A 25,695-nucleotide genomic window follows, 5' to 3' on the forward strand; every position below is an offset into this window, starting at 1 on the left:
GGCATACTACAGTCCATGGGGTCCCAAAGAGTCAGACACAACTTAGAGACTAAACAATAACATTTGACCCAGCTTTGGATAAACTCCACATCCAGGTTCAATTTCATGTCGAAGCAAGGAATACAGTGGAATGAATGGAAATAGGGCTTCCCTGGTGGCTCAGGCGGTAATCTGCCTGCAATGCAGGAGACCCAGGTTCGATCCTTCAGTCGAGAAGATCCCCTGGATAAGGGAATGGCAACCGACTTCAGTATTCTCGCCTGGAGCATCCTATGGACAGAGGAGCCTGGTGGGCTACAGTCCATGGGGTCACAAAGAGTAGGACACGACTGAGTGACTAACAGTTTGACTTTGACTGAATGGAGAAAAGTCCTAGGTTTGGACTTCTTGGCCTGGTTTCCGTGCAGTGCAAACTGAAGGGCAAAACGAGTCAGCAGTAACCTTAACCCCCTCCCAAACCCACTTCGATCCTGAATGCACTGAGGCGGGAACTGGCCCGGCACTAATGAGCAGAGACAGCAGGACCAGCCACTTCTGGGCTTCAGGGATGAAGAAGTCCCTGAGCCACATTTGACAGCTGAAAGTTCCTTCTGCATGTGTCATTTCATCATTTTCCAGAAGGAAGTCACATTTCAGCAGCTTCTCCTTCAGTCAACAGGACCAGGCACCAGGATGGTGGCTCAGTCAGTAAAGAATCTGCCTGCAATGCAGGTGAGACCTGAGTTGTATCCTGGGAAGTTCCCATGGAGAAGGAAATGGCAACCCACTTCAGAATCCTTGCCTGGAGAGTCCCATGGACAGAGGATCCTGGCAGGCTACAGTCTATGAGGTCACCAAGAGTCGGACACGACTGAGCAACTAGCTCGTCCACATCTCCCATCCCTTCACAGGCTCCTGGTCTCCAGGGACCCCCGGTCTCTCTACCTGTGGCCTCGCTTACCTGAGGTGTCACCCCACTCTCTCAGAAAGAGGACTCTGATGACGTCAGTGGCGGTGAGCAGCAAGCTGGGGTCACACATCTGCAGCAGCAGGAGCGTGTAGTTGGCCTTCGTCCGCTGGCTGCTGTTCTGGAGCCAATGTAAAGCCTCCCGCATCTTCTGCTCCACCGTTTCGTCCAGCTTTTGATTCCAGGAGGACTGGATCATCTTGCCCTCCTTCCTGCTCAGGTCGACCCGGGTCCTGTGGTAGACCAGATCCTTGCCCTGCGTGGTCTGCAGGAGGGTTAGGAAGTAGTGTAACAAGTACAGGCTGTCCAGTTGCTGCAGGACACTCACCAGGAACCTCCTCTGGAACCCAGCACCCACCCTCCAGAACCACTCTCGCGTGGAGAAGATCTTCCAGGCCAGGACACACGTCTCACACTTCTGGCACACAGGGACAGAATCATTCCCCTTCTCACAGCGAAAGTACGGGGCATTCTTGAGCCTGGACTCCAGGTTTTCCATGGCCCCAAGAGGACTGGCTCATTTTATCCTTGCCCGCGGCCAAACCCCAGACGGACAGGAGACACTGATGAGTATCCCAGTTGAGCCTTTTCCGATATGAACATCTCCTGAAGAAAAGGTACACTGCTGCAATGGGGTGGAGAAGTTCTCTCTCCCAGAAACTGCCGGTTGAGTCTGGCTTTCAGTACTGACCTCCTAGGAAACATGCCTTTACCGTAAATCTCCTAAGCCTGGTGCTGCTCAGAGGGAGGCAGTTGCTGTATATTCTGAAAGAGCTGGTCATCTCATTTCTAGAACAGGAAGAGAGGTGGTCAAATCTAGACAGTGATAGACCCCTTTTGAAGAGAAAAATATATGGTGGAGCCTGGTGTTGAGGCTTCCGTTGTTGTTGTGAATGAATTTTAAATATTTATGAATATGAAATTAGATGGAGGCTTCTGTGGATGGCTGTTTAGTTAGAATGATCTTGTATACGTTTATAACTATCTTCTTAACATCAAAGTGAAAACATAAATGCTTAATATATGTTTGCCTGGTAGGCTACAGTTGGACATGACCGAGTGACTAACACTTTTGCTTCAGTTTCACTTCACTTTTCAAGTTACTTAAGTGTTTCAGAATGCTAACCAAGGGACTTCCCTGGCTGTCTAGTGGTTAAGATGCTGCCCATCCAACACAGAGGGTGTGAGTTCAATCCCCGGTCTGCAAACCACAATCCCACATGCGGAGGAACAACTAAGCCCATGAGCCACAACTACAGAGTCTGCACTGCGATGCCAGATCCCTGATAACACAAGGAAGATCCTAAGGCCTGCCACCAAGACCCAACCACAGCCAAGTAAATACAAATACTAAAGTAAATAAATAACAACCAAGACCCAACCACAGCCAAGTAAATACAAATATTACAGTAAATAAATAACAACAAAGACCCAACCACAGCCAAGTAAATACACATATTACAGTAAATAAATAATAATTAAAAAAAAAAAAAAGAATTCTAAATGGAAATCTCTGCAGGTAAAACTCCTTAGTAAAAAAAATGTCATTGGACCTGAGCATATATTTGGGGTCTCTTCAAGCTTCAATCACATGCCAACCCTGGTGTCTGGAGACACCACAGCTGAGCGGAGAAGAGTGGGGAGTCTGGGGTCAGGCCCCAGGGTTTGGACCCCAGCCCAGCTGCTCACAAGGTCTGTGAACACAGGTGGATTACTTAACCCTTTATGCTTCAGTCTCCTCATCTGTAAAAGGGAGACAACTGTTCAGTTCAGTTCAGTCGCTCAGTCGTGTCCGACTCTTTGTGACCCCATGAACCACAGCACACCAGGCCTCCTTATCCATTACCAACTCCCGGAGTCTACCCAAACCCATGTCCATTGAGTCAGTGATGCCATCCAACCATCTCATCCTCTGTCATCCCCTTCTTCTCCTGCCCTCAATCTTTCCCAGCATCAGGGTCTTTTCAAATGACTCAGCTCTTCACATCAGGTGGCCAAAGTATTGGAGTTTCAGCTTCAACATCAGTCCTACCAATGAACACCCAGGACTGATCTCCTTTAGGATGGACTGGTTGGATCTCCTTGCAGTCCAATGGACTCTCAAGAGTCTTCTCCAACACCACAGTTCAAAAGCATCAATTCTTCAGTGCTCAGCTTTCTTTATAGTCCAACTGTCACATCCATACATGACTACTGGATAAATCATAGCCTTGACTAGACGGACCTTTGTTAGCAAAGTAATGTCTCTACTTTTTAATATGCTGTCTAGGTTGGTCATAACTTTCCTTCCAAGGAGTGAGCGTCTTTTGATTTCATGGCTGCAGTCACCATCTGCAGTGATTTTGGAGCCCAAAAAAGTAAAGTTAGCCACTGTTTCCACTGTTTCCCCATCTATTTGCTATGAAGTGATGGGACTGGATGCCATGATCTTCGTTTTCTGAATGTTGAGCTTTAAGCCAACTTTTTCACTCTCCTCTTTCATTTTCATCAAGAGGCTCTTTAGTTCTTCTTCACTTTCTGCCATAAGGGTGGTGTCATCTGCATATCTGAGGTTATTGATATTTCTCCCAGCAATCTTGATTTCACCTTGTACTTCATCCAGCCCAGCGTTTCTCACGATGTACTCTGCATATAAGTTAAATAAGCAGGGTGACGATATACAGCCTTGACGTACTCCTTTTCCTATTTGGAACCAGTCTGTTGTTCCATGTCCAGTTCTAACTGTTGCTTCCTGACCTGAGTACAGGTTTCTCAAGAGGCAGGTCAGGTGGTCTGGTATTCCCCTCTCCTTCAGAACTTTCCACAGTTTATTGTGATCCACACAGTCAAAGGCTTTGGCATAGTCAATTAAGCAGAAATAGATGTTTTTCTGGAACTATCTTGCTTTTTCGATGATCCAGTGAATGTTAGCAATTGGATCTCTGGTTCCTCTGCCTTTTCTAAAACCAGGTGGAACATCTGGAAGTTCACGGTTCATGCATTGCTGAAGCCTGGCTTGAGGAAGTTTGAGCATTACTTTGCTAGCATGTGAGATGAGTGCAACTGTGCAGTAGCTTGAGCATTTTTTGGCATTGCCTTTCTTTGGGATTGAAATGAAAACTGACCTTTTCCAGTCCTGTGGCCACTGCTGAGTTTTCCAAATTTGCTGACATATTGAGGGCAGCACTTTCACAGCATCATCTTTTAGGATTTGAAAGAACTCAACTGGAATTCCATCACCTCCACTAGCTTTGTTCATAGTGATGCTTCCTAAGGCCTACTTGACTTCACATTCCAGGATGTGCAGCTCTAGGTGAGTGTGAGTGATCACACCATCATGATTATTGGGTCATGAAGATCTTTTTGTACAGTTCTTCTGTGTCTTGCCACCTCTTCTTAATATCTTCTGCTTCCATTAGCTCCATACCATTTCTGTTCTTTATTGAGCCCACCTTTGCATGACATGTTCCCTTGTTATCTCTAATTTTCTTGAAGAGATCTCTAGTCTTTCCCATTCTATTGTTTTCCTCTATTTCTTTGCACTGATCACTGAGGAAAGCTTTCTTATCTCTCCTTGCTATTCTTTGGAATTCTGCATTCAGATGGGTATACCTTTCTTTTCCCCTTTGCTTTTCATTTCTCTTCTTTTCACAGCTATTTGTAAGGCCTCCCCAGATAGCCATTTTGCTTCTCTGCATTTCTTTTTCTTGGGGATGGTCTTGATTCCTGTCTCCTGTACAATGTCACGAACCTCCATCCATAGTTCATCAGGCAGTCTATCAGATCTAGTCCCTTAAATCTATTTCTCACTTCCACTGTATAGTCATAAAGGATTTGATTTAGGTCATACCTGAATGGTCTAGTGGTTTTCCCCACTTTTTTCAATTTAAGCCTGAATTTGGCAATAAGGAGTTCATGATCTGAACCACATTCAGTTCCCGGTCTTGTTTTTGCTGACTGTATAGAGCTTCTCCATCTTTGGCTGCAAAGAATACAATCAATCTGATTTCATCATCAATCTGGTGATGTCCATGTGTACAGTCTTCTCTTGTGTTGTTGGAGGAGGGTCTTTGCTATGACCACTGAGTTCTCTTGGCAGAACTCTATTAGCCTTTGCCCTGCTTCATTTTGTATTCCAAGGCCAAATTTGCCTGTTACTCCAGGTATCTTGCCTTCCTACTTTTGAATTCCAGTCCCCTATAATGAAAAGGACATCTTTTTGGGGTGTTAGTTCTAGAAGGTCTTGTAGGTCTTCATAGACCCATTCAACTTCAGCTTCTTCAGCGTTACTGGTTGGGGCATTGACTTGGATTACCATGATATTGAATGGTGTGCCTTGGAAACGAACAGAGTTCATTCTGTGTCTGTGTCATTTCACTGTCAGTGTGAGGATTAAATGAGGTATTTCATGCAAAGCAGGGATTCCCCACTGGCTCAGACAGTAAAGGATCCCCCTTCATCCTTTACTGGATGGAAGGATGATCCTCTGGAGAGGAAGGAAGATCCTCTGGAGAAACGAATGGCAACCCACTCCAGTATTCTTGCCTGGAGAATCCCATGGACAGAGGAGCCTGGGGGGCTCCAGTCCATGGGGTCACAAAGAGTCAGACATGACTTAGCAACTATAACACCATCAAAAGGCAGGCAATGGCATGAGCATTTCTAGCACCCACATTTGGAAATCAGCTACTGCCAGAGAAAGGCAGTGGAAGTCATGGCCAGACTGGTCTTATAAAAGGTTAGGGTGAAGACAGGAATCATGCCCAGGAGATCAGTGCTAACAGCTCAAGCCTGGAGAAGAGGCAAGAGTGGATTAGCTTCTGGTCCACCAGGAAGGCCAGACAGAGCATAGAGGCCCAAAGCACCTGTATAGGGAGCACGTTACCCCCAGAAATGCTACAGACTGGAAGTAGCTTGTTCCTAAAGGCCTAAATAAATTAGGGTTTTAATCTGTGGGGCTGACATACACCAAAGAAGCAGTTTTACAATCCAATTCGGCCTTGACTTCATGCTTGAGGGCCCAACCTTGGGAGTTAGAGATGGGCTGGAATCCCCCACTGTTTTCTTACTGGAGCTGTGGACTTGGGCAAGCCCTACAGCCCCTCTGGGCCCTGTTCTCATCATAGAAGACACGTGTGCTTACCACTGCCTGGTGGGGTGTCCTAGTGTGAGGCCTACATTCCGTCTGTGCTTAAGGAGCTGCCAGAGAGAGTGGAGGCTCCTATATGACATACAGCTTGGAGATATATATACAAAGCTTGGAGAAAATGACAGAGAACATATCACTGGCCTTTGTTATCTTTTTATTTTTTAATCTGTTTGTTTTAGGCAATTTTCAGTTTTGGACCAAGGAAAAGAAGATATGACTGTCACTTTAGGCAACAATAGAAAGAAACTAAATGTTCCTAACACCCAGTTTTGCTGTGATGATCAATCAATTTTGATCACAGCAAAACTGAGTGTTACTAACATTTAAGAAGGGGCTTCCCTGATAGCTCAGTTGGTAAAGAATCTGCCTGCAATGCAGGAGACCAGACCCTGGTTCGATTCCTGGGTCAGGAAGATCCCCTGGAGAAGGGATAGGCTACCCACTCTAATATTCTTGGGATTCCCTTGTGGCTCAGCTGGTAAAGAATCCATCTGCAATGTAGGAGAACTGGGTTTGATCCCTGGGTTGGGAAGATCCCCTGAAGAAGGGAAAGGCTACCTACTCTAGTATTCTGGCCTAGAGAATTCCATTGTACAGTCCATGGGATCACAAAGAATTGCACACAACTGAGCAACTTCTACTTTTTTACATCAAGAAAAAAGGTCTTCAAGCCAAAAGAAAGAAAGTGATAGTTGCTCAGTCGTGTCTGACTCTTTGCAACCCCATGGGCTATAGCCTACCAGGCTTCTCTGTCCATGAGATTTTTCAGGCAAGAATACTGGAGTGAGTTATTTCCTCCTCCAGGGGATCTTCAGGACCCCAGGACTGAACCTACGTCTCCTGTGTCTCCTGCATTGCAGGCCGATTCTTCACCCCTGAACCACCAGGGAAGCCCTTAACAAGTGAACAAAAAGAGAAGCCAGTGTTGAAGACAGGTGAGGAGACACCCAGAGGGTTCCTTTTATGAGTCTGAGTGTGGCCTAAACAAATGACATCTCACAACACTGACACAATTTACCAGTGTGACTGAAATCCAAGAAGTAAATTTTGAGAAACTAGGGAGAATGCTGGAGGATGGAGACAGATAAAATCGTCTAGATTTTTTAAAATTAAAATAAGGTAGATTCTGGAAACAGCAGACTAGATGTGAATTTGTACCTGAATTCTAAGACGCTTTATCAAATAGTTTGTGAGCATTTAAAGAAGAAACATCAACAACCTACGGGGGTTGAGAAAAAACACGGTGGCCAAGCTGATCTCATTTCCTCCTTTCAGAGCACTGTTAGAAGTGCAAACATAGTGTACCTTGACCTTTGCCGTTGAAAAGTCCTTCATGGTGTCCAGTCCACAAAGGTGCAGAGGTGGACCGCGTTATCGGAGTTCTACTCACGCATAACTTAAAAAAAATTTTTTTGACGTGGACTACTTTTTAAGTTTTTATTGAATGTTACAATATTGCTTCTGTTTAATGTCTTGGTTTTTTGGCCACGAGGCATGTGGGATCTTAGCTCTCCAACCAGCAATTGAACTCGCACCTGCTGCATTAGAAGGCGAAGTCTTAACCACTGGACTGCCCTAAGTCCCACCCGGATGCATGACTTATTGAATAACCAAAACCAAAAGGTATTGACTGAGGACTGCAAGACTCTAACCAATTTAGGTATCAGTGAGAGTAAGATCTAAGAAAAGGTCACCAATTTCTGCAGGATAGGAAGGAGAGCTGTTATAACCTAGTAGGATCATGAAACAAATCTATCTCCACAAGCAGCAGTGATGTCATGAGTTTTACAATTCAGATTTTTTAAAAGTCAATAAAATTCAAAAATTTAAAATTCAGTTTGGAAATTAAAATCCTACACTGTGTAAATCCTATGATTCAAATGTCTGACAGGGTCTCCAGAAACAAGTCAAGTGATGCTGAAATAATGTGCTCTTGAGACAGGATCACCAGACAAGGCAAAGAGGAAGAGGCTTGCCTTGACACAGGTCATGGAAAAGACCCAGAAGTTATATTTCCAGTGAATCCCAGAAGGGATTTCAGGTTATGTCCTCAGAAACCCACTGAGATACAGTTTGTCATTTGCCTAAAGGTCTGATGTTAGTAAAGAACTGTCTGCCAATGCAGGAGACACAAGAGACGCGGATTCGATCCCCAAGTCGGGAAGATCCCCTGGAGTAGAAAATGGCAACCCACTCTGGTATTGCCTGGGAAATCCCATGGACAGAAGAGCCTGGCAGGCTACAGTCCATAGGGTCACAGAGTCAGACATGATTGAGCAAGAATAAGGACTAAGGACACTTTTAATTTTAGGGAACAATCTGTTGAAAGGAAGAGAAAGTGATCAGAGGGGTAAAAGATCTGGAAACCACAAGGAAACTGGGAAACAGGATGTGAAAATACACATATTCCCGGGGGACCCGTGAGAGCTACTCCTAAGTGTATAGACAACTGCCCTTTGGATAAGGAATTAGACACGTTCCCACCGTCCAGGTGGCTCCAGAAGAGAGGTGCTAGGGCCATCCGCCGAGGTCATAGGGACTAGGACGTGGACCCTACGAAGACAGTCCTGCAGTTCTCACTGTGCCCAAGCCAGGAGAGCTGCCTGTGAGGTAGTGAGCTCTCCGTCACAGCACAGCTGCAAGGCCCATCAGACGTGGGCACGAAAAGCCACTGAGGCTGTCAGACTCTCCCTGCTCACAAATGCAGTTCAGCTTGTAGTTTATTCCCTTACACGTGATCTAAGGAGGAGGGCAGTGTGGGGTAGTGGTTAGAAGTTCAATGTCAGGTTTGAATCCCAGCTCGGCCACTTACTCGCCACATGACCACAGTGACCCTGAGTGAGTTCACTAACCCCCTGGACCGCAGCCTGCCCGCCCACCAAGTGGGGGTGGTTGAGCACCTCCCCATGGGGCTGCCAAGAGGGTCATGAGGGCTGAGGCTCAGGAGATGCTCAGAACAGAGGATGCAGGAGTAAGACAAGGTTAGTGATTGGTTCTGATTCCTCTGCAGTCTTTCTGGTCACTCTGAGGTTGCCTGGTGACCACCTCTGGGCATAGCATGTGGTCCACCCAAGCAGACAGGGCGGGATCATAAGAATATGGTGAGGGGGACCTAGGGTTTGAGGATTACTGCAAACAAGGGACTAGCACAGTGAGGAGCCCAGGGCGGCAACCAGAGACCCTTTGCCTCATCCTCACACGATTTCTAAAGCCAGCAGGCGCTGGCACAGACCCCCAGTCAGTCTTCCAATGAAAACTGCCACCTGTCTGTGTGTCAGCACAGGTCTGAGACCTGAATTGGTGTCTAGGCAGCAGCCTCCACTGGGGCCGGCCCTGGCGTCTCAGGTTCCTCTCCCAGATCCGCAATCCGGATGGCACTGTCCTTCTTGGAAAGCCAGAAGGCTGGGTAGACGGGCTCCGAAAACTTACACTGGAACCTGTGCAGCAGCGTCAGGGTCTCAGGCTCGACGCCGTAGAAGGAGAGGCCCCCACCGGGGAAGTCCACATAGACCCCCAGCCTCCGGCAAGCGTTGGCGCTGAGCAGGGTCTCCGCATCGCTGTGCCATGCCCTGAACCCCTTCCCGTCCCAGTGGAGGCTCCAGGAGAAGTCGTTCCCAGAGATACAGCTGTTGCGCTCTTCGCCCTTGCGGTCAATGCCCTGGCACGTCAGGCCCACATAGACGCCTGCTCCCGAGAGCTCCACCTCGAAGTAGTACCTGTGCAGGTACAGGCTCTGCTGGGCCAGCACCTGCCGCCAGTGTGAGAACCTGCTGGGCAGGTCGGGGTATGGGTGCTCCCAGGGCGCCGTGTTGGTGACCTTGCGGTTGTCGTCCTGCAGCCGGAGGTACCTGTGTGCCGTGTCGGGGTCGAAGACAATGTCACAGGCATCTGGAGGGGGACACAGAAGATCAGGGGCTGACAGCTGACTCACACCTAGCCAGCCTCCAAGGGATGAGAAGACATCCATCCCTCTGTTCCCTTTCTACCCAAGTTCCGTTCCCTCCCAGAGAAGAGGTGGGTGAAAACCAGGAAACAGAATACAAGCGGGACTCGGTGACTTACAGTAATTGTAGACTTGGTCTCTGCCCCTGGCTCCCAGCACAGAGTTCCCTGTAATTTCCTGAGTGGTAACAGCACTAGCACCATCTTTTGTTCTAATGTTTGGTCTTTGACTGGCTTCCCAGGCAGTTCAGAGGTAAAGAACCTGCCTGCCAATGCAGGAGATTCAAGAGACTAAGTTTTGATCTCTGGGTCAGGAAGATCCCCTGGAGCAGAAAACGGCAACCTACTCCAGCATTCTTGCCTAGAAAGAATCTGCCTCCAATGCAGGAGACACAGGTTCAATCTCTGGGTCAGGAAGATCCCCTTGGAAGAGGAAATGGCAACCCACTTCAGTATTCTTTCCTGGAAAATCCCATGCTGAGACCAGTTCCTGACACAGAGCTCCTGAAACCCTTGTAATTTCCTGGGTTAAACAAATGTCTTTTTTTTTCTTAAGAGGTAGAGTTTGGGGGGTTTCGTTTTGCGTTTATTTATTTATTTGGCTACACCAGATCTCAGTTTTGGCATGTGGGATCTAGTCCCTGACCAGGGATTAAACCTGGGTCCAGTGCCTTGGAGCTCAGAGTCTTAGCCACTGGATCATCAGGGAAGTCCCAGTGTCTTTTGTTCTAACAAGGTGACTGTGTGTGTGGAGATGGGGGGGTGGAGCTGGCTGGTCACCAGATGGACCAAGTCATGACCAACTTCTGCTTGGATCTTGCAGCCCTAATTCCTCTTCTCTTGGGAAGAGAGATGGGCTGGAAGTGGTTCATCACGCTTGTGGGATAAAGCCCCCATAAAATCCCAGTAGTATGGGGTTCTGAGCACTTCTAGGCTGACAAACATCCATACCAGGCAATTGACCCCACCTCCATGGGGACCCTCCCAGCCCTCGTTCTGAGCATCTCTCCCTTCCTCTGGCTGCTCATCTGTGTCCTTCATCACATCCTTTGATGAACTGGAGAACATAAGTGTCTCCCTGAATTCTGTGAGCTGTTCTAGCAAATGCTCAAATCCAAGGAGGGTCCTAGGAGCCTCAGATTGTAGCCAAGTCTGACAGAAGTTGTGGGTCCTCTGGGGGCCCCATAATTGTGACTGGCATCTGAAGCGGGGTCCGTCTGGTGGGCTCTGACACCATCTCCAGGCAGATAGCATCAGGACAGAGTTAAATCCTGGGATGCCCAGCCATGTCTGGGGGAATTGCTAGGTGGGGGTGGGGGGAGGGGGCCTCACTCCCATACACGTGGTAAGTGGTCCCAGATACCTTTTAACAAGTCACCCCTACTTCCTTCCTTCCTTATTGAAGCTCAAACTGCTTGCCATTTACTGTATTATTTGTTGAACTGAATCAAGAAATAAAATTTACTGATGGGCTCATGTTTTCATTCATTTGACAAACACGTCCTGAAATTCAGGTGCTTTTCTATGCAGCGTTGGCAAGGGTCATACACCCACATCTGATTCACTCATTTGTTAAAATATTTGATCACTATTTAGCAAGGGAAGTCTCAAGCAGTCCCCCGACATGTACACAGATATTCTCTTCCTGGCCCCAGAGGACACCTCCACACATCCAAATGCTCAAGTCACACTCCAGGTTATTTTGACATTTCTCTTGGCCCCATCCTCCCTCATTTTGCCCCTCAACTCACACTGGAAGCCCCAAGTCCCACCTAGAGACCCCGTTCACCCCCATCCAAGCCACCCCTGAATCTCCCCCAATGCGTGCAGCAGCTCCACGTCAGTTGGCTTCTTGTATCAACTACGTGTGCTTATGCTAAGTCACTTCAGTCATGTCCTACTCTTTGCAACCCCCACGGACTGTAGCCCACCAGACTCCTCTGTCCATGGCATTTTTCAGGCAAGAATACTGGAGTGGGTTGCCATCCCCTTCTCCAGGGGATCTTCCTGACCCAAGGATCAAATTTGCGTCTCTTATGTCTCCTGCATTGGCAGGAGGATTATTTTCCATCACTCCAGCTGGGAAGCCCCTATATTAACTGTATTGTCTGTTTATAAAACATAGATATGCTGCTGTCAGGAAGCATGAAAGATAAATAAAGGAAACTGGAAACCAAGAGATCCTGGGGCAGACGAGGAGCTGTGGTAAGAATAGTGTCATCAAACTCGAGGCTCCACATCAAGACCAGAGCAAACAGGGTTCAGGAGTTGGCTAGCCAGAGCTCATCCCCAGAAAGCAAGCAGAAGTGGGGTTGAACAGTGAGTTCCAAAGAGATTAAAGTCAGAAAAATGAGCCTTGATTACCCAGACATGTCCTTCCTCTCTTGGGAGATGAGACCTCCCTGTCTTGTTAACTATGAGCAAGTATTGATTGGAAATAAGTGTTTCTAAAAATGCCGACAGACCAGGACACTTCCATGTCAGGACAGGACAATGGGCTAGGTAATTCCAGCCAAGTCAGACTTAAAAGGGAGCCACCTGGAAACCAGCCAGGATCTTCAAAGGGGCCAAGGTTGTGAAGGACACAGAAGGACTAAAGTACTGGACACAGACTGAAGGAAGCTAAGGAGACCACAAAACATTTGTGACTCTGGACTGGACTTCCAACCAGAAAAAGGACACCGGGAGCAACCCTGGTGAAATCTGAATAGATTCCAGCCGGCAATACTCACTTCCTGATTTGGATCAATGGACCATAGTTATATAAAGTGCTCACATTTGGAAAAGCTAGGTGAAAGGTGTATCAGAATTCTTGGTCCTCTTTTGTGCAATGTTTTTTTAACTCTGAAATGGTTTCAAAATTAAAAGTTCTAATTTTTTTTGAAATTCAACTTATTTAAAATTTAAATGTACCATTTGGGGATAGACCTGAAGTTGCAAGAACCTGAAACCTGCTGAAAGATGGTATCCTTGCTTCTGAAGCATCACATGCACATCCACACCCGGGGAAAGCAGGGCGGCTCACGACTTACACTGGAGGAGCTGGTGCCTGCTGCAGGGCTCGGGTTCTGAGGTCCGATGTCTGTGCTCAATGACAGCACACACCTGAGTTCTGATGTCGTACTCCTCTAGAAAATCAAGAGTTGTAAATGCTCACCTGTCCAGGTGGGCAAGGGAATCTAAGGAACAGGAACCCCCCACTTCTGTTGCTCTTCCCTGGGCCTCCTGGGGAAAGTAGGGACTAGACACCAGTCATGCTTCCGAGAATCCTGCTCAATGGACCACATCGAAGTAAAATCCACTGAGGAAAGATCCCAGCCTGACCTGGGTTTCACTTGAAAGCATAGGCATCAGTGACCTCGGAAGTTAGTCTGCACTTGAGTGGAGATGCAGGCCAAGTGCATACCGAGACTATGTTTTCTGAAATCAATTGTAAGTTAACATCATCAAGGTAGGTGTCCACCAGCCGCACGGTCCAACCAGAGGACGGCTCTGAAAATGGGACATTCTCTCCGCCCCTGTTCTGTTCTCCCTTCCTGACTCCCAACTCCCCCACCAACCCCTCCAGAGATGTCACAAGCCCTGGCGTCTCACCGTCCTTGGAGAACTCCTGGAGCTTCTCTTTGTAGCTCTGGAGCAGCTGGATCAGGAGGGCAGTGGAGTCCATGATGACCTTGTGGATGCCTGATAGCTTGTCCTTGAGCCCTATGTAGACGCTGGGGAAGGCGCCGTCCTCCGTGTTCTTGAACTTGCAGTACTCCTGCAGGAAAAGAAACACAGCGGAACTTGCCCTGGCTTCTGTGCTTCCTTTCTACTCAATACAGCACCTTCTGCATCTGTGACACAGGCTGATGGGGCATGTACTTCACAAAATGTAATGGGTCCAGCTCAGCGCCTGACCACATAGAAGGCATCTTCCACGACCTGGTCTGGCCTCCCGCTCTGGGCAGCCCTCCCTCCTACACCTGTTCTCTGCTGCTCTCTGCCTCATTTATCAACAGGGTGGTTGCCCTGCCACAGCCACTGTGGACCTAGCAGAGTGAGGGTCTCTCTGGCTCCAGCGTCGCAGTGACCCATACCTCCAGGAACAGCACGGGACTGCCAATGGCAGCGATCCTGTCCAGCTCCTGCCTGGCCTTCTCCATCTCTGCACTCCTGTACTCCAGGTGGGTCTTGATGCCATTGGCCTGGCCCAGGGCAGCTTGCTCCTTCTCCTCCAGGAAGAGCATCACGTCAGCCTGGGCCTTCGTCAAGGCAGCACGGAGCTCCCCGAACTGCTCCTCCACCCCGGCCTTCACCTCCGACACTGACACCTAGTGGCGAGAGCGGGGAGGGAGCATCAGTGAAAAACCCATTAGTGATTAGTGAAGCATCAGTCTATCACAGCTCAACACACAGGAACGTCAACCCATGCATGCGTGCTCAGTCATGTTCGACTCTGTGACCCCACAGACGGCAGTCCGCCAGGCTCCTCTGTCCATGGAGTTTCCCAGGCAAGAATACGGGAGTGAGTTGCCATTTCCTCCTCCAGGGGATCTTCCCCACCCAGGGATCAAACTTGCGTCTTCTGAGTCTCCCGCATTAGCAGGTTAATTTTTAACCACTAGCGCCACCTGAGAATCCCAATATAAACCCAAGAAACCCTCAAATTAGGGAACAATTTCCTATTATAAAAGAAAGCCTTTATTCTCATTTGAATCCTGGGTTCCATGAAACAAGAAGGACCCCCCGGGCTGAGTTCTTATTTACTCTTCATTAACTTTGTCTCTCATCCATTGGATGAGACTGTGCACTGTCTGCTGAGCCCAGCTCTGACAGTCAGGTTCCTCTTCAAGTCTGTGACATCAGTCTTCCTGCCTGGACAATGGACCTACTCAGCGTACTTGATAGTCATATTTCTTGCAGTAAATTAATAATTTGGCTTCTTTGTACAAATCAGTAGCATGAATTCGCTTTCTCAGCACTCCATTATGTCCAGCTAAACTACCCACCAAGGAAATTAAACTGTCCAGCAAGGAGATCAAACCGGTCAATCCTAAAGGAAATCAACCCTGAATATTCATTGTAAGGACTGATATTGAAGTTGAAACTCCAATACTTTGGCTACCTGATGTGAAGAGCCAAATCATTGGAAAAGACCCTGAGGCTGGGAAAGATTGAGGGCAGGAGGAGAAGGGGACAACAAAGGGTAAGATGGTTGGATGGCATCACCGACTCAATGGACATGAGTTTGAGCAAACTTCAGGAGATAGTGAAGGACAGGGAAGCCTGGTGTGCTGCAATCCGTGGGTTGCATAGAGTCGAACACGACTTAGTGACTGAACAACAACAAACTGCCCACTGGATCCACTGGAGCTGAAAGCACATCCTCTGGTGTCTGAGCCGAGCACAAAACGTTTAGGGCATGTGAAGGCAGCCACGGCACCTGAGCGTTGCAGGACAAGCCTACCTGTGCAGAATGGAATGCCACGTCCAAAAACATATACAACTAATTCCACGTGATGGACAGTAGGGATTTGCCTGATGGCACCTGTGTATGTGGCAGTCTGTCCTTCCATATCTTTTGTAAATGCCTTAGTCAAGGTCATATTTACAACTTCAATCCACGTTGTTTTCAACAGTTTCCTCTTATCTTTGGTAGTTCTCAGGTACTGGTGCTGACAGGTGAGTGGGTGGATGGATGGATGGATGGTTGAGGGAGGGATGGATGGATGGGTAGATGAATGGATGGAGAGGTAGAATCATTCTTCATATGCAAAGATGCTGCTGCTCCTAACTGCCAATGTGTTCACGTTCTGCATTCTTCTCTGAGTTGTGGTTATTGGCTTGGCACTAGCGAGAAGCTTTTGTGAAACTGTTTGGGTCCACTTAGAGTTTATTATGGAAAGTGGTCAGAAACCAGAGAGACCAAAACTAAGTAGCCTGGCATACCATTATGGTACTTCCCAGATGGCCCAGTGGTAAAGAACCCACCTACCAATGCAGGAGATGCAAGAGACTTGAGTACAATCCCTGGGTCCAGAAGATCCCCTGAAGGAGGGCATGGAGAGCCACTCCAGGATTCTTGCCTGGGAAGTGCCATGGACAGAGGAACCTGGTGAGCTAAGTCCACAGGGTCGCAAAGAGTCAGACTGAGCGCACACACACCATTGGCCTTATCAAGTTGCTGTTGTTGTTGTTTAGTCACTAAGTCATGTCCGACTCTTTGCAACCCCATGGACTGTGGCACGCCAGGCTCCTATGTCCATGGAATTTCCCAGGCATGAATCCTGGAGTGGGTTGCCATTTCCTTCTCCAGGGGATCTTCCTGACCGAGGATTCAAACCCAAAGTACCATCCACAAATCCAGCCGCTCTCACCTCTCTTTTCTGTCTGCCAGGACTTAGAACAGGTGAGAATCGCATGCGGAACACCCTCTCATGGTGGAAGAAGCCAAGATGATGCATAATTTCTGGAGCTCTAGGTAACCACCCTCCTCGATTCCCACATATACCATTTGCTCCTGGTCAAAAAAGCATATGCAACTATAAAAATAAGCCAGAGCTATCACAGGACTGGAGGAGGGCATGGCAACTCACTCCCGTATTCTTGCCTGGAGAATCCCATGGATAGAGGAGCCTGGTGGGCTAAAAAGTTCATAGGGTCGCAAAGTCGGACACAACTGAAGCGACTTAGCATGCACACATATCACAGGACTAGTTTGCTTCTATTCTCTATTGTTAAAAGTGAATCACATGCCAGTTTTCAAACTTGAACTAATTTCACGGCAAATCCCAGCAACAAGGTGACACCACCCTACGGTGTAGCCAACCTGATCTGTACCCACAGTTTCCATCAGATGATAAGACATAAGGGGCCTATAGACATGGAGGCTGGGCCTGCGGACGTGGAGGCCGGGCCTGCAGCCGAGTCCCACAGTTCCGGGTGGCCCTGACTGAACCAGCAGCAGCAGCCAGCCAGGTGTGTCAAAGCCCGGCAGGTGACCCTGGCCAGACTTACCAGGACAGATTTATGGTTTGCCTGGAGCCTGGAGATGGCATTTTCATTCAACTTGAGTTTCCGCTCCAGGTCTAACTGGGTTCTCCGAAGCTCAGCCTAAGAAGAGGAAAGGTCAGCAGCATTAGGGAGGAAGGTGCCCAGGGCACCCAGAAGGTCCCCAGAAGCAACGGTGCCACCTGCCCTTCTTCCACAGAAAGGAAAGTTTGCCTTGGAAGCCGCTCTCAGGAGCAGGCTGGGCGCCCTCCGTGGAGGCAGAGAAAGTCTACTGTGCGCCAGCATTACCAGCTGAATCTCCTCCTGTCATTGTGACCATGCCCACAGCAGGTAAACACACTGTCTCCATAGCACAGGTGAGAAAACAGAGCCACGAGGGTCACGCAGGTGTCAGTGGAATTGACAGGGCCATCTGGCCCTAGAACAGGCTGACAGGGAGCACAGGGGCTTGGAGCTAGCGGTGGAGGGGACCCCAGGGTTTCTACTTAGCAGCCAAGACTTTGGGACAAAGTTGACTTAATGCTTCCACACTGCATTTCTTCACTGTGAGATGGGGAGAGCTAGTGTTCAATTCACAGGGTTCCTGTGAGGACAGGAGGCAGCGGGAAGTCTGCACAGCAGCTTGCACCTTGCGGGTGCTCCATCGGTGGCAGTGGCGTCATTGACTTGGTCATTTTACTGGTGCCTCCTTGGCTGCTTTCCATCATGGAATCTTCTCTCCCGGACGCAGGCAGGGCAACCCCTCCCCACCGAGGTGAGTGCCCACATGAGAACTCTGGGTTTGCCTGCTTTGACCCCCACCCCCCGCCCAGCCTCACTCCACCTCCCTAAGCACTCTCTGCCCAGAACCTGACAAGACAGGAAACCAGAGCCTTTGTGAACTTCAAAGGCCCCCGTCACTTTCTGCCTCCACAAGGGTGTGAGACAGCGGCAACAGAAAGGATGGCTTTCTTTCGCTGCTTTCACAGCCGCGTGTGTCAGCACTGAGTTCTGAGTCACTTGCCCTAACAGGTCTCGGACTGGTGGGGAGCACCTGACGCATCTCCCCTTCCTCCCACAAAAGCCCGCGGTAATCCCAGGCCCCAGGGACAGAAGCCCAGGCGGGCAGGGGACCCGCCTCACTCTGCCAAAAACCGGGAACTTCTGATCAGGCTCCAGAGTCCTGACTCAGAGCCGATGGGAGTCCACTGACTTCCCACGCCTGAGACCTGATGTCCTGGAGTGGGGGAAGCGGGGGAGAAGGAGGGGATCTGGCCTATTTGGGGGAGATTGTGGAATCCTGGTCTATCAGAAAGGCTTACCCAGTGACCCGCTCCAGGCTGGGCGGGGGGAAGGACATGAGATGCTTGTTTAAAAGGTGGTGGGAGACACAACAGACCACACACTAGCAACAGCACAGACACGAGAACATGTTAAAGGGGTCAGCCCCAGCTGACCCAGGGACCCAGGAGACCCCCAGAGTATATAGGGAGGGGTTTCTCCCCACTGTCTGCAGACTGCCATTAAAGGAGAAAAGGACTCCAGAGTGCCTCATGGGGACCTCTGAGTCACCCCACCAGCGGGCATTCCCGCTTACCCATGACAGGCGGGACCACTCGGGCAACCAGCACCTCCAGTTATTCCTGTTCCTAGAAAATGACGGGGTGCCTCAGCTCCCCGGCTCCACATCGCAGGCCAGGGCAGGCTCTGCACCAAAGCAGAACAGGGGTGCCAGTGAGCGTAAATGCCCCACATCCAGGGGCACAGAGAGCCCCACCTGCCCTGGCAGGGAGAGGACAGATGCTGTGCAAAGGGCACCGTGTCTGTGACCAAACACCTGCCACTGGCACGCTCCAAGGCCCTCGTCAGACCCTCTAGCATCTCCTCTGGCACCTCAAGAAAATGTTAACAGACTGTTTCTTGCCTCTTCCTCCAGGGCACAGGTGGCACCTGGCTGGGTGGCCGGGATCAGGTTAGAGATGCAAACTGGAACAGCAGAGGGAGTGAGGAGAGAGAAAGAAAGACATTCTACATGGTGTCAGGCCCTCTGTGTGTCCCCCTGGGGACACGAGAGTCCCGCTTGGGCCCTGACTTCACTCCTCGGGAGGCTGGTCGGAGCCCACTACACGTCAGTCCAGTTACATAAGGCAGCCTCCCTGCTCTCGAAGGCAGTAGAATGTTTAAGAAAAAACAAATTAGATAATACTGAGTCCAACACACTCTTCAGAAGTTCTAGAAGAAATTCTTCTGAACAGCCTCAAGCCATCCACCTTCTGGCAGCAGACGGCCATGAACAATGCTGGTTAACTGCTCCCCTGAGAACTGGGGACACTTGTGGCTCTCAGAACCTGGCTCTTGCTTCACCTTGAGACTGTGTCCACATCCCTACCCTGTCCTTAGCTTTCTGGAACCTGTGCTGAGGTTGGATGCAGCCACGAATGGACCTAAAGATCTAAGATGGGGTCCAGCCCAGGCCTTCCCCCCTCCCAAGACCCCCACCCCTCACCTGCTAGGGGCTCCCTCCTCAGAACACATGGCTGAGCTTTTGTGCTGTCCCAGCCCTTGGACGTCCGGGGAGCCAGGGGCCTGCCTTGGCTTCCTGATTACAGCCCACACTCCCTGGGAGGGTATAGCACACTGAGCCCACAAAAAGCTCTCGATAATGTTTGATAAATACAGCGAGGAACAGAATAGAACAGAAAAGCAGTCACAGAAGTGGTACAGACTTCACAACATGCACACATGCACACAGGCATGCAAGCATGCAACCTCACTTCCTGGCAGTGAGCCTGAGTTCTGAGAAGGTAAGAGGAGTCAAGACCAGCTTCTCTTGAAAGCTTAGGGAGAGGGATAGACTGGGAGTTTGGGATTCAGTTCAGCTCAGTCACTCAGTCGTGTCCAAGTCTTTGCCATCCCATGCACTGCAGCTCGCCAGGCTTCCCTGTCCCTCACTATCTTCTGGGGTTTGCTTGAATTTATGTCAATTATATATAGGATGGATAAATAACAAAATCCTACTGTATAGCACAGGGAACCATATTCAATATCCTGAGACAAACCCTAATGGAAAAGAATATTTTAAAAATAATATATATGTGTTAAAACTGAGTCACTCCATTGCTGCACAATGGAGATTGGCACAGCATTGTAAATCAGCTATACTTCAATTAAAAAAAAAAAAAAATTTTAAGTTAAGGGGCCCTGGGAAGTTGGCCCCAGGAAGGGGAAGAGGTGAGTCCCCACAGGAAAGGGCTGGGCTCTAGGAGCCCAGCAGCACAGAAGAAATAGTCAGAGAACACCTGGAATTCCCAAATTCAGAGTTTTTGCCCACAGGCATAGCTGGAGAGCATAGGAGCCACGGAAGAGGCTCAGTCGGAGAACTGAGAAGCCAGTTGCTCTGCAGACCCTGTAGCTGACCAGGGTCCTGGCTGTGCTTTATCCCTGTGGCTGACCCTCAGTTTCCTCTGCATGATAGGCTTGCCTGAGCAAGCAGCTCTAAACACCATCCAAAGTGACCTTCAGCAAGCAGCTCCAGCAAGTTCAGGCTGGCTGAAGGAAAGATGGAACTTCTGGAGCCTTACTTAGATCTGTTAAGGCTTTCCAAATAATCCTGGTGGAGGTTGCATCCTCAAGGAACTGTGTCTTCTGAGCCGGTCTCCTGGCAAGAAATCTTTCGGTTCCTGAGCAGTGAGGACCACTGAGAGAGAGAGCACTTATTGGGCACGCTCACTCTGAATTGAAAGCAAGGACACAGGGCAGAAAAGCAGAAAACTCAGACAAGCAGACCTGCAAACAGAGGCGGTGAACAGGCCAGAGCCTAGATCTGGGGCCCGGGGATACCTCTCTGCTCCTATAACCGCCACTGCTTTCAGCACCAAAAACTGTCCTGGGTGTCTTTGAGTTACCTGACACAGCTCCCTCCTGGGATGTCCGAATTTGGGGTTCTGCATATGTACTATATAAGCAGTCCCCAAATTTATTAGCACCAGGAACTGGTTTCGTGGAAGAAAAGTCCTCCATGGATAGGGGGATGGTTTTCTGGATGATTCAAGCACATTACTTATTTCTATTATTTATTGTGTACTTTATTTCTATTAATGGTAAAGAATCTGCCTGCAATGAGGGAGACCCAGGTCCAATCTCTGGGTTGGGAAGATCCCCTGGAGAAGGGCATGGCCACCTACTGCAGTATTCTTGCCTAGAGAATCCCACGGACAGAGGAGCCTGGAGGGCTACATTCCATGGGGTCACAGAGTGCACACAACTGAGCGACTAATACTTATTTCTATTATTACATCAGTTCCACCTCAGATTGTCAGGTTAGATCCTGGAGGTTGGGGATCCCTACACTAAACAACTCTCCTTGCTCAGAATGACAACTACTCAATGTCTCTGTAACATACCAGCTTACACTACATTTAAAAGTCATATTGTATCTATGTTGCTACAGGCACAGAATTAACGAAAGGAACAAGAAGGAAGAGTATATGATGGTGTTTACCTCTGAAGAGGAGCTTTCCAAGTGGCCCAAAGGTAAAGAATTTGCCTGCAGTGCAAAAGATGCAAGTTCAATTCCCCTGGGTCGGGAAGCTCCCCTGGAGAAGGAAATGGCAACCCACTCCAGTATTCTTGCCTGAAAAAATCCCATGGACAGAGAAGCCTGGCAGGGCTACAGTCCGTGGGGTTGCAAAGAGTCGGACACGACTTAGTGACTGAGCATATATACTTCTGAAGAAGGAGATGGGTGGATCCAGGATGGGAGGGAGACCTTTTCTGGTAAAATCTATTGCAGTATTTGGTGATTGTTCCTCTGTGTGTATGTACATGCATTCCTTTTCTAGCTAAACAAGACAGAATTCAGATATTCTGAACAAGGGAAATGCACTCTGCCTTCAACTCTTTACTACATGTATGGCAGGTTTTTGGTGCATTTAAAAAAAATAATAAGGTTATAATACTGTGACCTTGGAGTTCTTCCTTGTGTCCTTCAGTGGGTGGCCTTCCAGAAGCTCCCATCCCTCACTCCATGACTTAGCCATCTGTATGAGCTTGGACAAATGTGGTGGGAATGAAGAGTCACCGCCTCGTAGTTATCCCAGGACTGAATGGGGAAATCCCAGGGAAGCGTGTTGCACGTGGCAACGCTCCAAGACCAGTTTTCTCAATTACCTGGAGCTCTGTCCTCTGAGCTGTCTGTTGATTCAGAGCCTCCTTGTGGCTATGAACATGAAGAGTGGGTGGAAATGGCCAGCTCCCCTGACCGGACGTTTCCTGGCACTAGAGATGCTGGGAACAGTCGACAAGTGGATTCTAGAGCTGGAAATGGTGACTCACTGACATCTGGGATACAGAACTTTCCAGAACTATTCCTACTAACACCAGATAAAATCCACACTTAAGGGAGGACGTGGAAGAGGGACCCTGCTAGGAACCTGCCCCTCCCAGGAAGCTCCTTCTCAGCTGTCTCGGAGCCCTGGGCCAAGGCGCTGTACTAAGCGCCAACAAGGGAGCTGCTCAGCATCTGAACACAAGAAATGTGGCACAGGACTTCCGTGGTGGTCCAGTGGTTCAGAATCTACTTTTCAATACAGGGGACAAGGGTTCGATCCCTGATCAAGGAACCAAGATCCTACATGCAACTAAGCTGGCATGCTTCAACAAAGGTCCAACGCAGCTAAATAAATACACATTTTTAAAAAAAGAAACAAAGAAAGAAATGTGGGACAAAGTTCAACTGCACGCCCGCCCCCACCCCCCCAGAACCAAAGTGCTCGAAGGAAGTACAAGTCAGAGAAACAAAGCATTTAAGTTCATTCCCAAGAACTCTCTAGGCTCTCAGCTTTAGGGCAGAGAAAAGCCAATTGTTCCAGAAACAGTTTCCCTATCTGATGGGAATAAAATTACAGGCTGTGAGCACAGTGTTTCTGTCTCTCCCGATGCCTCTATCTGATGACGAGGTTTATTTTCCCTAAGGGAAGTGGTCCTTGACATTGTCTAGGAGGGACGTTCCCAGTTCTATGTTAGCTCAGCCCATCTCAAGGTCTTGAATTTCATAGCTGGCACCTCCAGAGGGGCCCCGTCTCCCGATATCTCATTTGGGGTAAAGGGAAGAAGAGAAATTAGGGGGAAATTCCGGCTCTTTTCTCTAGAATTTCTGCCAAGGTTTACATTTCATTCATTGCTACTCAGACATGACCAGAGGGGACACCACTGTCCTCAGTCGTACACCTTGTATCCCCCACCCCCAGACACAGATCAGCACTGAAAGCTGAGTGAGAAACAGCAGGAAACTAGCAAGACAAGTGACAGATGGACAGGGAGCATTTCAGGGCCAGTGGGGCCAGTGGGGACAGAGTGAGCTACTACAGCATCCAAAGCCAAGTGCGAGAGACATTCAGGCTGGGCGTACCGCCAGGTAGCAAGGCTGAGAGAACGCAGCCCCAGGAGCCTCGGCGGAGGCCTGGTGGCCTCCCCACCTCCCTCTCCCCCAGACCCCAGCACTCACCTCCTTGGCCCTGTGGGCGGCGTCCAGGGAGACCAAGGCGTGGCCCCTGTGCTCGGCCTGGCTGCACTCCTCGCAGATGCACTGCCCGTCAGGGTCGCAGAAGGCGATCAGTGGGCTGCGGTGGGCGGGGCACACCCGCAGGTCCCGGTCCCTGGCGGGCTCCGTTAGCTGGTGGCCGTGCAGCCTGCTGTTCTCCTGGTGCGGCCGCAGGTGCTCCGGGCAGTAGTTCACCATGCAGGTCAGGCAGGACTTGACGGCCCTCACCCTGCTGGCCCCGAGACAGAAGTCACACAGGACCTCCTCCTCCTCCTCCAGGCCCTCTGCCTTGGGAGCTCCCTGCCACTCAGAGCCCTGTCCCCCAGTTTCCCCTGGAGGGCTCCCCGGGGAGCCTGGGTTCTCTTCTTCTGCGGGACTGGCTGAGCCAGAGTCTGGGCTGAGAGTGGCCGGAGGGTGAGCAGGGACCCCGCACAGCGGGCCTGGAGCCATCAGATCCAATTCAGCCATGTAGACAGTCTGCCACTGCGGAGCTGGGCTTCCTCTGCCTCTGGGCCCAGGATCCGGAGCCCCAGTCAGACAGCAGAACCACGCCCAGAGGACTGCAGCTGCAGCAGGACTTTAACTGTTTCCTCCCCCAGAGGCAGCTCGGTCGCTCATTACTCCAATAAGCTGGGAAGATGGCCAACTGTGACGGCCACCAGGAAGCCCGGGTCCTCAGGCTCAATGGCCCAGGCTCCGGCTCCTCCTCCAGCCCAGAACCGAAACAGCTATTCTTCTGTAAATCATTCGTACCCCCACCCCCACCCTATAACCTCAGCCAAGGCAGGTCAGTCTGGAAAGGACCGGAGATTCCTGAGATCTGCAGTCACAGCCGATGTTGCTTTATATAACTTAACAGGTTTGACTTTTTTGTCTTCAACTTTTTCTTTCCTGGGGCCACGCCACATAGCATGTGTTCAGTCGCTAAGTTGTGTCCCACTTTTTGTGACCCCGTGGACTATATCCCACCAGGCTACTCTGTCCATGGTATTTTCTAGGCAAGAATATTGAAGTGGATTGTCATTTCCTCCTCCAAAGTATCTTCCCAACCCAGGGATTGAACTCACATCTCCTTTGTCTTCAGCATTAGAAGGCAGATTCTTTACTGTAGAACCACCTAGGAAGCCCACCAGATAGCATACAGGATCTTAATTCCCCGACCAGGTATAAAACCCAAGCCCCCTTCAGCAGAAGCACTGGACTGTCAGAGTGAAAGTGAAAGTGAAGTCGATCAGTTGTATCCAATTTTTTGTGACCCCACGGACTGGAGCCTACCATGCTCCTCCATCCATGGAATTTTCCAGGCAAAAATACTGGAGTGGGTTGCCATTTCCTTCTCCAGGGTATTTTCCCAACCCAGGGATCGAACTCGGGTCTCCCGCATTGCAGGCAGACACTTTATCATCTGAGCAACCTGGGAAGCCATCCGGGTAGTCCCTTCTTTTCAATTTTTAAAGGGACCCAAAATGTAAGGACTTAAGCAATAGGGCAGCCCTTCATTCCTTCCCACCTCTTAGAATAGGAGGGACACAGTTGGGAACAAGATCTGTGTCTCTGACCTTTTGCATATAACCTTCTCCATTCCAGGAGAAGGGTCTTCTAGTGGTCATCAGGAGGGTCAGGAAGAACTTGTCTCTTTCCACATAAAACTAAGCAGACAGCCCTCTCGGGCTGCACAACCTTCCCAGAAGCTCCTAGAGATGGCTGGTTCTTTACCCACTTATTAAGGTTTTCCTAGATATGGTGAGGGCTTCGCATGTATCTAAGTGGTAAAGAATCTACCTACTAACGCAGGAGACATGGGTTCAATCCTTGGGAAGATCCCCTGGAGAAGGAAATGGCTACCCACTTCAGTATTCTTGCCTGGAGAATCCCATGGACAGGTGGGTTATAGTCCATGGGGTCACAGAGTTGGACAGGACTGAGCGACTAAACAATAAGGTGCGGTGATGGGTTTCCTCCAACTACACAGATTGGCTGATTTAAGCAACAGAAACTTATCTTCTCCCAATCCGAGAGGCCAGAAGTTCAAGATCAAGGTCTGAGCAGGGTCGGTCTCTCCTGAGGCTCTCTCCTTGGCATGCAGATGGCCGTCTTCTCCCGTGTGCTCACATGACCTCTCCTCTGTACACACCTGTGTCCAGATCTCCTCCGTTTATAAGGACA

At 49.5% G+C, this 25,695-nt stretch overlaps 2 protein-coding genes across 6 annotated transcripts in view; both read right to left on the reverse strand.

Moving 5' to 3' along the window:
• Nucleotides 1–4,912, reverse strand: part of FBXW10B (F-box and WD repeat domain containing 10B) — a 33,391-nt gene extending 28,479 nt beyond the window's left edge. For 2 of the 5 annotated variants that reach the window (XM_061391134.1, XM_061391132.1), the window contains exon 1: nt 941–3,147. In XM_061391134.1, coding sequence (XP_061247118.1) covers nt 941–1,445 — 505 coding nt within the window. In that variant the 5' untranslated portion in view covers nt 1,446–3,147. Of the gene's footprint in view, nt 1–940 lie in introns of all 5 variants that reach the window. The other 3 variants (XM_061391135.1, XM_061391133.1, XM_061391136.1) reach the window with 3 other exon arrangements.
• A 1,299-nt stretch (nt 4,913–6,211) lies between these two features.
• On the reverse strand, nt 6,212–24,738 carry TRIM16 (tripartite motif containing 16). The gene is made up of 6 exons (XM_061391137.1): nt 23,494–24,738; nt 17,016–17,111; nt 14,096–14,329; nt 13,611–13,776; nt 13,049–13,144; nt 6,212–9,962 (listed from the first exon to the last, which is right to left on the reverse strand). Exons 1-6 carry the CDS (start codon nt 23,995–23,997, stop codon nt 9,379–9,381), a joined length of 1,680 nt encoding a protein of 559 aa, XP_061247121.1. The 5' UTR covers nt 23,998–24,738; the 3' UTR covers nt 6,212–9,378.
• Between the last annotated feature and the right edge of the window lie 957 nt (nt 24,739–25,695).

Source organism: Bos javanicus, chromosome 19 (assembly GCF_032452875.1).
Source record: "Bos javanicus breed banteng chromosome 19, ARS-OSU_banteng_1.0, whole genome shotgun sequence".
Lineage (NCBI taxonomy): Eukaryota > Metazoa > Chordata > Mammalia > Artiodactyla > Bovidae > Bos > Bos javanicus.